Consider the following 14,428-nt stretch of genomic DNA (forward strand, 5'->3'; position numbering starts at 1 on the left):
CGTTCCCGTTGAGGGGTTCCGTCTGAGGTTTCCGTCGGGTTAACCCCTCAACAGAAAGGCAAACGGAAACCTTAGTTTACGTTTCCCTCACCATTGGTGACGAAAACCTAGCTAAAGGTTTCAGTTTGTCACCGTTGTGACAGGGTTCAAGTCGACTGCGCTATTGGTTCCGTCAAAAACAGCGGAACTCTGTCACAACGGTGACAGATGGAAACCATTAGCTAGGTGAGGAAGCCAAGATTTGTTTGCCTTTCTGTTGATGAGTTAACCTGACGGAAACCTCCGGCGGAACCCCTCAGCGGAAACTATCGGTGATGTGAACTGGCCCTTAAATCTAATTAATGAAACTCAAATTAAGCACATGAAACATTCCCTTTTAACTCCTTGGCGCCATGTACGACACTGATGACCCAGGCACATTATCTATGACCGCGACATCACTTGCAGGACGACCGCAGTCACGGACAGCTGGCCTCCCACGGAAGCTGCCAAGATCGGAGAGAACTCCAATCATGGCCTTTTAACTCATTGGATGCAACAGTCAATAGCTCCCTTTGTCTCCCAATCCCCGACTCCTGCAACATGGGTGGGCGATAGTTAAATATGGCAGCCAGGTCCTAAGAGACGTCCCCATGGTTGCCATATGTAATTGCCTACTAGGCCATGCCTTAATAGGTGCCTGTCCGTTTTTTACTGACCAGCACTAATGCATTGGAATACATGGGTATTCCAATACATTATTTTAAAACTTGACGTAAGGTTGTTTTGCATCTGCAAATCTATACAGGGGCATTTTTGTAAACATACACGTCCTGTATTACATCATGGTGGCAGTTCGGAGGGCTGAAAAGAGCTGACTGGTTCCCTTTAAAGTGTAGCTAAATGTTTGACAAACTACTGACATGTCAGAAGTTTTGATTGGTGGGGGTCCGAGCACGGAGATTCCCACCAATCGCTAAAACTAATCAGCTGAAGCACTCGTGTGATTACTCAGCCTCTTTGTTTCTGTTTGGCTTTTTCCGGAAATCAATTTGTCAGCGGACGAGGTCAATAGAAAGTCTATGAGTCCGTACTTCGATTGGTGGGGGTCTCAGTGCTCGGCCCCCACCAATCAAAACTTGACACGTCAGAAGTTTAACGTTTAGCTACACTTTAACAAATATATGGATTTCCTAATCTATAAGAGGAACAAATGCAGTAGGAAAACATTGGGTTAAAGCTACCACGAAAACTGTTTTTTGTTTTTTTTAAATTTATTTAATTGTACTGTAATAATCCAGTTGTACTAACAGACAGCTCTCCTATTAAAATGTTTTGATAGGTACTTTATGTTCCAATCTGTGAACCTCATTCCAGTGTAAAAGATGCAAATACTGGAATTATTACGTCTCCATTGTCATCAGATGCGGAGTATGATAAACTACCAGTGAGTATATTATCTGTTCCACTGAACAAGGCAAAGTGTCAGTTGTTTAAGACGAAGAACTGAATTTTTACTACCTAAAGGGGTTGTCCAGGTTGTTAATAGAATAGGAAATTATACAATTTTCTAATATACATGTATTTAAACTTCTGCTGACGTACTAGTTCTAATGCATCCATATGATCACTAAATGGACTAGATGTCAGTCATGTGACCAACCACCAACACGTGACCACTGCCATTAAGGTAATGCTGTCCAGGTATATAATAGTTTATTGAAGAGTAGAAGTTATTAAGTATTTATACATACAGCAACATCTCATAATGTCTGTGCAGGAGCATCTCTTACATTCTGCTGTCTTTTCTGCTTCGCCTCATGCACACGGCAATGCCCGTAATCACGGGCCGCGATTGCGGGCATTGTTGACGACCGCCCGCGTTTTTAGCCCGTGCTCCCATACATTGCACGATCTACAGGGGACACAGTGTGGCAAAACAAATTAGAATGCCCCTTTAGTGCCCCCATACTGTTTAATAATATTATTTAATAATATAATATATTACAACCTTTTCAAGGACACAGTATTTTGTCCTCTAATTGTGCCCACAGTATTATGCCTCCTGTAGTACCATTACACAGTATGTCCGCTTAGTGGCCCCCACACAGTATAGTGCCCCCTATAGATTTTGAAATACAGCCTCCCTGTAGACCGTGCCATAATCCCCCACCTCCTCCTTGTAGATCGTGCAATACAGCCCCCCACCTCCCCCTTGTAGACATTACCATACAGTCCCCGCACCTCCCCCTTGTAGACAGTGCCCCCAAACAAAAACAAAAATTTTACTCACCTAGGCCCCATTCCCACGACGAACTGAGCTGCTCCACGACGGAATCCTTGCATAGGCCGGCGTGATCCTGTAGCCTAGTACAGAGTTTCCCAACCTTTTCGGACTCGAGGCATCACTGGAAAAGTAAAATTTCCTCAGGGCCCCACTACCAAAAATTGTTTTGAGAAAGACCGAAAATGGCTAAAAACGAGCACTACACTGTTGGGGTATGTTCACACAGCGTTTTTTGTAAGGCAAAAAAAAAATCTGTCTCAAAATTCCTTCAGGAATTTTGAAGTAGATTCTGTATTGACCGCTTTGTTTGACCTTATTTTTATTTTTTTTTGCGATTTTTCTTAAGCCATTGATGCGAATGCAAAAGACAGGAAAAAAAAACTCTAAGCGGGCGCCGCAGGTATTTTCAGCCTCCTATTAATTTCAATTGGAGCTCAGTGGTGGAAACCACTTGAAGACCATCAGCCCCCCACTCTCCGTAATATGACCATCAGCCCCCCCACTCTCCGTAACATGGCCATCAGCCCCCCCACTCTCCGTAACATGGCCATCAGCCCCCCCACTCTCCGTAACATGGCCATCATCCCCCCCACTCTCCGTAATATGACCATCAGCCCACCACTCAGATTCCCCTTGTAGGGAGCGCCACAGATGACACTTCTCCTGGAGTGGAATCCACGGTCACAGCATCCGCAGCGCTGTGGACGGGGATTCCGCTTCAGGAGTTTCCCTTGATGTCACTGTCCATATAGGGACAGAGAAATAAAGCGGAGCGCTTCAGGAGCGGAATCCCCGGCCACACAGGGATTCTGCTCCTTCAGGGAGCTACAGAGGCGCTATATACAGGAATGGAAGGGAGGGTGCTACCTACAAGGGGGGGGGGCTGTGTGGCGCTCCCTACCATAGATGCATATGAGCTAATGGGATTGTCTCAGATCACTACTATTTTCCATAATGAAACTGCTCTATAGGTCACTAAAACCCCTTTGGCACTGCTCAGAGATTTCTGGTAACAAACCTGACATAACTTTTGAAGCTAAGTACTATTGATTGGAATGGCAGTTTGAAATCATAGACTTTTTTCTCACATTTATCTGTGGCATATCAGAAGATCAGTGTGACCTGATTTTCACACTCCGCAAACATTTACTTGTTTCATTCATATGTACATCCACATTCGTAGTGACCCGTATCTGAAAGAGAATAAAAGCTGCAACAGTCACAGAAAATATTATTGTATTTTCTCAAATAAATAAATGAAGGGGAAAGATTATTGAGCAAGGATTTGCTTCTAAAGCCGGAGTTCTCTCTTTTCTTGTTACACCATCTTCCCATGAAGGAACTACAAGTTAAAATGTGTATGCTCTTGACAATCGTTTATTAGATCGCAAAACCATAAAAATCAAATGATAGATGAGACACAGGCAAAAATAATCCAACTCGCCCAATTTACGTTTTAAATAACCAGCAGTGGTAGTGGTTTAAATTGGTTAGCTGAAAAATGTAGCTATTTCATGTTTCTTGGTTCTCTTAAATAAACAATATAAAATATTTCTTTAATTTCCGATTTTCTATCTTCTTCTTTTATGACCATGTGGGCAGTGTTATTTTTCACAGAACTTCTTGTCACCTTTATGAACTGCGTGATTTATAAAGAAATTACAGGAAGTGTAGCGGTAATCTGAGAACACTTGTTTTTATTAAAATAACTTGCGGGGGAAAAAATCGGCTAAAAAATAATATTCAACTTCTTAGGGCAGCATAGGAGGCCTGAGAGATCTATCTGAGGACAGCATAGCCTTTAGTCTCTACGCCCCCCACCAAATGCTATGTACACCTTTTGAAAACGTGTGCGTGTGTTTTAAAAAAAAATAAGTGTGTTTGGTGCCACTTTCTGATTTACTTTTTTTTAATTAAAAATGTATTTTTACTTTTTGAGGTACAGCCGCTTTTGTATCTTGTTTACAGAGCAGCTGTAGCACTGAAACCTGTATTCGTCAGGTCAGTGTCAGCGGGTCATGCAGGATCGAGCTGTTACCGATCACATCTAAGTTCATAACTTAGATGTGATTAACGGTGGATCTGACCCGCAGGATCCGCTAACCTGACAGATACAGGTTCCAGGGTTAGATACAATTTCTCTGTATACAGGAGATAATGCAGCTGGATCTCAAAAAGTTAATAATTTTTAATAAAAAGCAATTCGAAAGTTGTGTCATCACACTTTTACACATTTTTATAAAAAAAAAACAAATGTTTTCAAAGGTGTACATAGCCTTAAAACATATATATTTTATTATTTGATTCCGTATTATAGAAAGACATACTGTCAAAGTTCAAAGTAACTACAGCTCCTTATTTCCCTTCACACAAGCTCAATATACAAACAAGATGTCACTTAGTTAGTGAGAGGGGAGCTGGCCTCACTCCATGACCATAGGTATAATTTACATGGCTTCTTACAATAGTTATTCTGTATAATGACAACGTTATTAGCTGAAATAGATTATAACATGGGAGTTTTCAGGGATTGCACTCCCTCTATTCTGTAACTCCATAAAAGTAACTTATGAAGACAACCCCTTTTTAAAAAGTAGGGTCTGACTTCTCTCCCCCCTGGCGATCTGCTGTTATTTCCCGGGGGAGCAATGACCAGTCACGTGTTTCAAATGTATGGCCGTCCATGTAATGAATATGGACAAATCAGGTCAGCCAGAGTGAGAACCGTAAATTCAGAGCGGATCTCCGTTCTAACACATAGAGGGGGGACCCAAGCGGGTACTCCTAAGAGGCTCTGTGACTTGATATCTAGATGTGAGCCAACTGGTTATTTACACTGCTTTTGTTCTTTTCATGTTGACTTACATCAAGGATGCAGATATGGCAAGGAGAGCCTCAAAACCTATAGAAAGAGTCTTGTCATCTACTTCTGAAGAGGAAGAGCCCATTGTCGTGAAGTTTTTAAAAATGAACTGTAGATACATCACAGATGGCAAGGTAGGTTGTGTCCTGGTAGCTTTATGGGTACTTGAGGCTAATGAACATCAGAATGGCACTATTTGGTTACCAGTTTCCTGTTAGATGTTTTTTCAGCCCTGCTTGAAGGATTTTTCATTTGTTCATCTATATTTTACATTAGATTAGAACATACTGTAGGTCCTCAACCTTTTGTTGGTCACAAGGGGAAAAGTCTGTCATCACGATTTTGTCTTACAAAGGGGTCCCAGCGCTTCGTTCCTCTCTTAAAAGCACTTGCATGCATACATTTGTATCCCTGCCTAGTATCTTTATTTCTAAGACAAAGAACTTTATTGGGTGATGCAATTTAGCCCCAAGTGCCCCTGGTTTCTGTGTCTAACCCCGCCCAACTCCTGCCCCTTACTCATGATTGTCTGTGCCACCTAGGCGGCACTGTTAGCTTCCCTGAAAGGGGGAGGAGATGGAGGGGGGGGGGGGTTACACAGCAAGACCAGGAGCACTTGCTGGGCTTGGGACTCATAGCATCGTCTTTGCATTATGCAAATTAGCCCACAAGTGCTAAGAGGAGATACAAAGGTTTTTTTAAGTAACTCAAGCGCTGGAACTCATTTCTTAGGCAAAATTGTGATGACAGATTCTCTTTAAAGATATGATGTAGTGATCTGGCTTTCACCCTAGTGTTAAAATCTTGTGATGTGGCTTTAACTCCTGTGCCAAGTTCCAGTAATACTACAATATCCCTGGTGCCACTTGTGCAGAATAGTATCTGCAGCTGTAAACATCTGGGAAGCTGCATGCAGGAGGCCCGAGAGCAACTGGTTGGGGAACGCTGCGTCAGAATACATTAGTAGTTAACCCATTGTTTTTTAGCACATTTTGTAATAGTCTGTTGTTCAAATGCCAACTGCAGATAACTTTATTTGTAGGCTAGTAAAATACTTTAGAAACATGTATCTTATGTATTTTAATCAATGATTTATTTTAATAATGTGATCATTTTTGAATAGTAGACTGTGCATTCTTTCTCCACTGACACTATGCAAGTGATGTTTGGCTTGGTGCTCAGTATAATACCGTCCTGTTTGAATACTCTGGCAAACCGATACTAATACCTGGTACTTACTTTTCTTTTTAAAGATAGTGTGTGTGTGTGTGTATATATATAACCTTCTTGAAAAATCTTTCTGATCATAAAGGTACACGCGGGTTGGACTTATCCACAGCAAATCCTCAGGGAAATACGTAGCAGGTTTTGCTAAGGATCCGCAGGAAATCCGCAGCAAAATCGGCAAAACTACATTACCTGCAGATTTGATTACAGATGTTTTTTTTTCTTTTTCTTCCACTATTAAGGCGATGGGGAAAATTTGTAACAAATCTGTGCTTAGTCCCAACAGAATTGACAGGCTGCGTGCAGGCCAATTTCCGTGCTGTAAAATTCTGCATCATGTGAATGAGACTTGTAAAATATCATTGACTTGCCTGCTACTGTAATCCGCTGCCGATTTTCCTGCGAAAATCCACGCCATTTTTATTTTTTTTTGCCCCGTGTACACTTAGCCTAAAAGCTGTATACATTGAAATGACTTAGCTGTTGACAGGTTTTGTAATCATGAATGCTGTTCTGAATATAATTTGTCAATTTGTACACAGGGTGTTGTTGGAGGAGTCATGATAGTCACCCCCAACAATGTCATGTTTGATCCCCATAAATCCGATCCACTGGTTATTGAGAATGGGTGTGAAGAATATGGACTTATTTGTCCCATGGAAGAAGTGGTATCTGTTGCACTTTATAGTGACATTTCACATATGAAGATTAAAGATGCATTGCCATCGTAAGTTGCAACTACAGTCATGTAATCTATTTATTCTGTACTATAGATGTAATTTACCTGATCTATATCCTTAGGCCTCCCTTCTGTCACTGCACAATTTGCCTACCAACCAACCTATATTCTAGTATGTTTAACCATAATGGTGGTCATTAAATGGGAAAGATATTTGCATCAATAGGGAAATGTAATATTCTGCTAGTGTGCAGCAATGCATATAAAATATAGCTCATGGTAGATCGGTCGACAAAATACTTTAACGGTTTCACTTCCAAGGATGTATGTAATAGCTATCAAGAGATACCAGGCTCAATGGCCCAGGGAGGGGTAGAAGGGGGGAGGGATGCTGCAAGTGAGCAAAGGATGAAAGATCAGTGGCCTGTTACTGTCATCTCTCCCACTGTACAGTGACTTGGGGGAAGGAGGGTACAGGGACTTTTATTCATGTTCTCACCCCTATTACCAATAAGAAGATCTATCCTCTCTTTCACGTTTAGGGGGGTCATTGTTTTACTACTGAAAGGGAAAGAAGTTGAGTAGTTACGCATCTAATCGCCCCTGAGCCTAATCAGGACGCTTGTCGACGCCGGACTGTGATGTTTATAGTTTCTTCAATTCTAATGATTTGCTGAAGATATATATGTTCTTGTAGATTTAGATATAAGTGGCACATATAAACTCTGCATATCTTGAACTTTTAGGCTGCCTGCACACAAGAAGGAAATGCTGCAGAAAATACGTGCAGAAATAGACCTGCGTTGTGGATTCTCATTCTGCAGCATGTCAATTTATATTGCCTAAACATTGCAAAATTTCTGCAACATTTCCAGCCCGTGTGCAGGAGGCCTTATATTTAGGAGGCGTTGTGTGTCTCGGGCTCTGCTTGTGTCAGACTTTTAGCCACAAATATGGCTTTTTATGTTTCCGTTTTTTTTACACGACGTTACGCTTGATGCAAAATCAGATCACGATGCCAATGAGTGTAAAGTGCTGGGTAGCATTTTAACAATGTGTAAGGTATTTAATAAAAAAAATAAGACTTGTATATTTTATAATTCAGGTTTTATTTGTACATGTCGAAGTGTAAAATTGTCGCAGCAGTTTTTTGTTTTTTTACTACAGGTGACCTTCACATAGATGCACTAACCATTTTTTTTTTTTTTTTTACCTTGTGAATGTAAATATTGTGGTGCCATTCTTATGGACCCCAAAGTTGTCATCTGATTTGCCAATTTGTAGATTCACCAGATGAATTTCAATAGATTATATTGCATATCTGACAAGTAGAAAGACGCTAAACTTTAAGGCACATTCACATATGCTTCTTTTCGTATATTCTATTGTAAGTTAGACAAAAAAAATACAAATGCATTACAGTTTTGTGGTGTTTTTACTGTGTTTATTTCCCATTGCAATATTTGGTATGAAACAAAGACCGGTATTCGATTTATAGTTATCACTTGTATTTTATTACCTCCAACTATGTCATTCACTGCCCATTTACCATATTTTATTTTTCCTTTTATGACTTTGTTTATATTTTCAGTGGTTGTTGGCATTATTTTACACTTGTGTGCCATTATTTTTTTTTTAAAGTATATTTGAGTTTACATTTTAGTTGTACTTTTTATTTTTAATTTGTTTTATTTTCATTTTTACCATTCCACACCCATCTGACATTTTGCGTCAACAGCGATATACCCAAGGATCTTTGTCCTCTGTACAGGCCTGGAGAGTGGGAAGATCTCTCATCTGAAAAAGACATCAATCCATTCAGCAAGTTCAAATCCATCAATAAGGGGAAAAGACAAAATGGGGTTACTGGTGTTGGCACCTTAGAGAATGAAAAGCTTGTAGAAGTAGCCACCGAACAAAAGCCGGATACAGATACTTCACCAGATAGCCTATCCAAAGTGCATTTTAATGTTGATAATACAATCACAAACAAGACTGTACAAAAGTCCTCTAAAATCATTTTAGACTCGGAAACCAAAAAAGCTGGTCATTCTCCAGCAGAAGAGGACTTCATAGAGTTAGTCAATACCTTATCACAGCAGAATGGTAATGATCTCTGTGAAGATTCAGAAGGACATGCAGTAACTCTTCTGGTGGAAGGTTCCAAGATGTCAAACTCTGCTTCTCCTAAGGCAGATTTAAATTGCAATGAGACAGTAGAAGTGGCCTCAGGGACCCTGACCACTGACTTGCTAGCTAGGATAAATCTTGAGGATATGACTTGTGAACAAATGTCTGGGTTAGAAAATGATGAAACCACAAATAAAACCAAAACCATAGAACTTCGCCTGAGCCCAAATGAAGTGAACACAGATGTTCCTCCAGAATGTGTCGCTGGTAGTACTAAATCACAAGAAAAAGATTCAATTTGCATCCAGGTAAAATCTAAAGAGAAAAATGAGGAACCCACCAAGGTAGATTTACATAAGGAGAATGTACAACGGCTGTCAGGCCATGTCTCCGAGGAATCTCCGACCGATTCTCCGTCACCTTACTCTCCTGAAGAGAACAGCCAGAAGGAAGCCCAAATGGACAGCGAGTCTGAACTGAAGCTGTGGCTTCTGAAAAGAATGCAGGGACCAATAGAAGGTGAGATTTTCATTTTATTCCGGTGTGATCTGCTGCGATTTGTATTAAAAAAAATAAAAAACACCAAAAAGTTATGCTGTGTATTTGTAGTCCCGGAGATTTGACATTTCTAGCATATTCAACTTCACCTAGCTAAATCACTATTAGGTGAAAAGGACTTTTTTTTCAGCTAAGCTACCTTTTATGTATGGAGTTGGCACATTGTGAATGCCACGTACTTCGAGGCAATTCATGCAAAAAGAAAGCTGTCAGTCACACAAAGAACATACAGTTGTCTCCTTCCACATATCCACGTGAATCATTATGGTTATCAAATGTCCGAACATGGAAACCTGTGTACATGGCCCCATTGCAATAATCAAATTAAGCAAACTCCCCCTACGAAAAGTCTTTGTTCTGCACGTATGGGGGTTTCCTTGTTCAGAAATTACTAATCCTTCTCAATAGACTTTTATATTTATGGGGATATAAGTGCACTCATTTCCATATTTGAGATTACAATTAAGTGTTGTATGAAATAAAAAGATTCCCCCAAAAAAACAGCGTCACTCTTGTCCAAGGTCTGTTTGTTTAGTATTGCACTTCAATCTCATTCATATGAAAGAAGTGACTGTGTCTCATACCACCAACTCCTTTTAATTGTTTTTTTTTTGTTTGTTTTTTATTAGAAGCATGACTAATAGTTTCCAAAGTTGCCATGCAAAACAGAACTAATTCAGCATGAAATGTATTAAGTTTATTTGTGCTCATCCAGATATGATGCCATCTAAAGAAGAAAAGAGCAAGATCCCCCCCATGTTCCTGTGTATCAAGGTGGGCAAACCTATGAGGAAGTCATTTGCCACCCAAACTACAGCAATGGTTCATCAGTATGCAAGAAAGAGAAAACAACCTGAATACTGGTTTGCTGTTCCACATGAGAGGTTAGTATTGTGTGTATTGCACCAATAATGTCTTAATTTCGTTATTTAACCAAGGAATAATACACGTCAAGCACGGGGAACACAGTCCCTAAATTAGATATACTTAAAGTGAATATCCACCCTTGTATAGTTTTTTTCTTTTTAAATCTAAGGTAGGTTTTATTAGGGCATATGGACATCATAGAGTGGGGTCCCATTACTCAGGAACCCTTCTATGAGCCAGAATGTAGAGACTCTCTGTAAGAGCAGCTTCCGTTCTGGCAGACTTCAGATGTCCATGCATTACATTGACAGCCATTCATCTAAGTGGTCGCGATATATAATATAATACCACATTTACCATGCAGTGGCGGCTGCAGGGGAAATGACTGGCTGGCCACGGCTTACCCCTTCAAAATCATCTGATCTCCGTGGCGGCTCTACTGTGAAACGGGATGTCCTAATTTGCTGGTTTTCTGCAGTCACCACTAAATGGAGCTTAGGAGCTCATTTCATACTGTTCTACATTTAACTCAATGAGAAGACCGTATGCAGTAAGCTGCCATGTTCCCTCTATAAGCTTTGTGCGCTATAAAAATACATTAAGAAAGCACAGAATTTTGGACCTGAAATCGACATGATGATAAAAGGCTGAGATTTATTTTAAGTGAATTTGTCATTAGACAAGACACTTAGTTTAGATATAGTATGGCCCTACATACTACAGTAATATTTTCATGACATGGTAAGAATTTTCTTACTTTACAATGGCAGCCTTAGGCTATGTTCACACGGGGTATTTTGCCGAGTTTTTTGACGCGGAAACCGCGTCGCAAAAACGGCCCGAGAACGCCTCCCATTGATTTCAATGGGAGGCGTCGGCGTCTTTTTCCCACGAGCAGTAAAACTGCCTCGCGGGAAAAAGAAGCGACATGCCCTATCTTCGGGCGCTTCCGCCTCTGACCTCCCATTGACTTCAATGGGAGGCAGGAGAAAGCGTATTTCTCGTTGTTTTATGCCCGCGGCGCTCAATGGCCGCGGGCGAAAAACGGCGCGATAATCGCCGCGAAAATCGGCGTGCAGGGAGAGGAATATCTGCCTCAAAGTTCCAAACGGAATTTTGAGGCAGATATTCCTCCCCCAAAATACTCCGTGTGAACATAGCCTTAGGCTGGGTTCACGCAGAGTTTTTTGCAGGCGGAAATTCTGCCTCAAAATTCAGTTTGGAAGTTTGAGGCCGATTTTCGCAGCGTTTTTCGCCCGCGGCCATTGAGCGCCGCGGGCATAAAACTCAGCAAAATACGCTTTCTCTGCCATGGGAGGTCAGAGGCGTAAACGCCCGAAGATAGGGCGTGTCCCTACTTTCTCCCGCGAGACGGTTTTACCGCTCGCGGGAAAGAGACGCCTCCGCCTCCCATTGAAGTCGACGGGAGGCATTTTCAGCTGGTTTTTCACGAGTTTTGCGGCGCGGTTTCCACGTCAAAAAACTCTGTGTGAACATACCCTTAAAGTACTTGAAATATCCAGTGGTTTATTGATGGCTTTGTACAGTTACTTGTTCTTTATTATACATTTATAATATTGCCATTGTGGTAGAGGAACAAGTTTGTCTACCTATCCAGTGCGTCATTTACATGTACTTCAATGAAACCGAGTCGCTTTCAAGAACTATATATATATATATATATATATATATATATAATCTATATGGTAAGTACACGCACTATTAGTGGGGCAGTGATTATAACCCTTCTGTCCCAACAGACTATTACTCTTTAACCCCCACTACTGATTATGCTGAGATGTGCTCGGGCAGGAGTAAAAGTACAATACAGTTTTGCCATGGCAGGGTGTAATAAACAGCCGCTTCTCCCTGCACTGAAAAAGTACATTTTACTGTTGAGCCACACATTTTTCCTGTTGTTGTTGCAAAAAAAATTGTTGCCTATCCTTTCCCCACCTTAGCTCACTGTCAATCACTTCTGCCATCATAGTAGATGATTTTGCATGTTTCTAAGGGTGCGTTCACATACATCAGTTGCATCAACATCAGGTTTTTGTTTTTATTTCTCGTGATTACAATTGATGCAAAAATGTATCAGTTGCCATTAGGCTTTTTCACAATTTTCTTTACTACAAAACTAACAGTTGTCATCTATTGTCGTTCGTTGTCATCAGTTTTTAACATAAGTTTTTACTACAATGGTCCACCAAAAAGGTAGTCTAGAGTCTGAAAATGTGCCAATTTTAGCAGAGTGGTGCATAGTTTGTGATAGATTGGATACATGATAGATTAGATACATGTTGTGTACCTTCACAAAATTTCTGACGTGATCCTGGGATGTCAGGGTTCTCCTTCTCTGCGCCAGCCTCGGCACTACACTGAAGTCTGACACACACATTGTAATGTCGTCAAATTCAGTACCTCGCCGAGCCCTTATGCATTTGAAATAAATGTAAAGTTGCATAGTTTCCGTGAAAATTCTCCCTAAAAAAAAAAATTAAAAAAAAAATCTACACCTCATACGGTTGCCCAGAGTTAGAAAAAGTCGCTGCTTTTTTTCCAAACACAGAGCCCCACCTGTCCGTGGTTTGAGTCTGGTAGTGAATTAAGTGAATGTGGCTGAGCTGTACTACCGCAAACAACCTATGGACAGCTGGGGTGCTATTTTTTTTTAAAGAAAGCAGGCATGTTTTTATAATCTGGACAACCTCTTTAAAGGTAACCGGTCAGAGACTTTATACTGTATTGACAGGCAGATTACAGTGGTCTGCCACTTATGTCTGATAAGTGATTTTAGAGAACTTGCATTTAGAACAGTGCAGCGCTCACATCACGCTTTGAGGAAGGAGTCCGGTGTATTCATGACCTGCCACTCCTTTCGCCCAGCCGCCGATGATAGACCGTTTTCTCCCTATGCACAGCAATAGGGACCCGAATTATGCACCACCTATTTTCACGAAACATAAATTTAATGTGGAAAAAAAAAAGTGACACTTTCAGGATAGATTCTCAAATGTAACCCCTTTGCTGCCGTAGGATGTATATTTACATCATGGGACCTACACCGTTTCTGAAAAATGACGTATATGTATGCTCTGATGGCCGGATTGGAGGCACTCCACAGGCAGTACCTAATAGGTTTCAATACCTATACCAGACTGTGAAGACTACTAGTATATCCAGAAAATGAGCCACACATAGCACAGATTATGTACCATGGCAGTATAAAACAAACTTTATTGGAATGCACATAACACATTGGCCATCAAAAGATAAAAACCGTATTACACAAAATTTAAAAAGGAGAGTGTGGAGGAACTGCGTAAATAATTCAAGTTATATACTACCACAATATAAACATCCTATGATGTGGTAAAGTGCAGAGGTCTACATCCAAAGAGGATGTGTCATGAGTCAGTTTGTTAAGCAGAAGCAGAGGCTATAGATATATTATGCACCTAACCAAAGAGCAAGAAATTGTGCATACATATGAAAATACACGGCTAGAGCTGCACTGTTGCACCCAAAAATGGCCCTGCTTTATAAATTAAGAAGACTGCACAAACCCGTGGATTGCATGATGGATCACACACAAGATAACTCCACACTGACCGCCCCCAACGCACGTTTCGCCGTCAGCTTTCTCAAGGGGTACTCAATAATAATTTTCTGGCGCAAGCCAATGGTCTATACTTGTATAGGTATTCATCATCAGTACCTAATAGGTTGCCTTTCAGCGTTATGCTGACCGGCATAATTCACTTTAATACCGTAGTATTAGGTTGCGTTCACACAGGGCAATAACGCTGCGTAAGAGCACACAGTGTATCCGCCCTTG

The 14,428-nt window shown here is 40.9% G+C and overlaps 1 protein-coding gene across 10 annotated transcripts in view; it reads left to right on the forward strand.

Annotated features, from left to right (window-relative positions):
- NCOA7 (nuclear receptor coactivator 7) overlaps positions 1 to 14,428 on the forward strand; it is a 247,757-nt gene that overhangs the window by 168,878 nt on the left and 64,451 nt on the right. For 7 of the 10 annotated variants that reach the window (XM_075862323.1, XM_075862324.1, XM_075862330.1 and 4 more), the window contains 5 exons: positions 1,322 to 1,426; positions 5,126 to 5,263; positions 6,899 to 7,083; positions 8,774 to 9,684; positions 10,439 to 10,607. In XM_075862323.1, the coding sequence (XP_075718438.1) occupies positions 1,322 to 1,426; positions 5,126 to 5,263; positions 6,899 to 7,083; positions 8,774 to 9,684; positions 10,439 to 10,607 (1,508 nt within the window). The remainder of the gene's footprint in view (positions 1 to 1,321; positions 1,427 to 5,125; positions 5,264 to 6,898; positions 7,084 to 8,773; positions 9,685 to 10,438; positions 10,608 to 14,428) is intronic. The other 3 variants (XM_075862326.1, XM_075862325.1, XM_075862327.1) reach the window with 3 other exon arrangements.

This window comes from Rhinoderma darwinii, chromosome 4 (genome assembly GCF_050947455.1).
Source record: "Rhinoderma darwinii isolate aRhiDar2 chromosome 4, aRhiDar2.hap1, whole genome shotgun sequence".
In the NCBI taxonomy this organism is placed as follows: domain Eukaryota; kingdom Metazoa; phylum Chordata; class Amphibia; order Anura; family Rhinodermatidae; genus Rhinoderma; species Rhinoderma darwinii.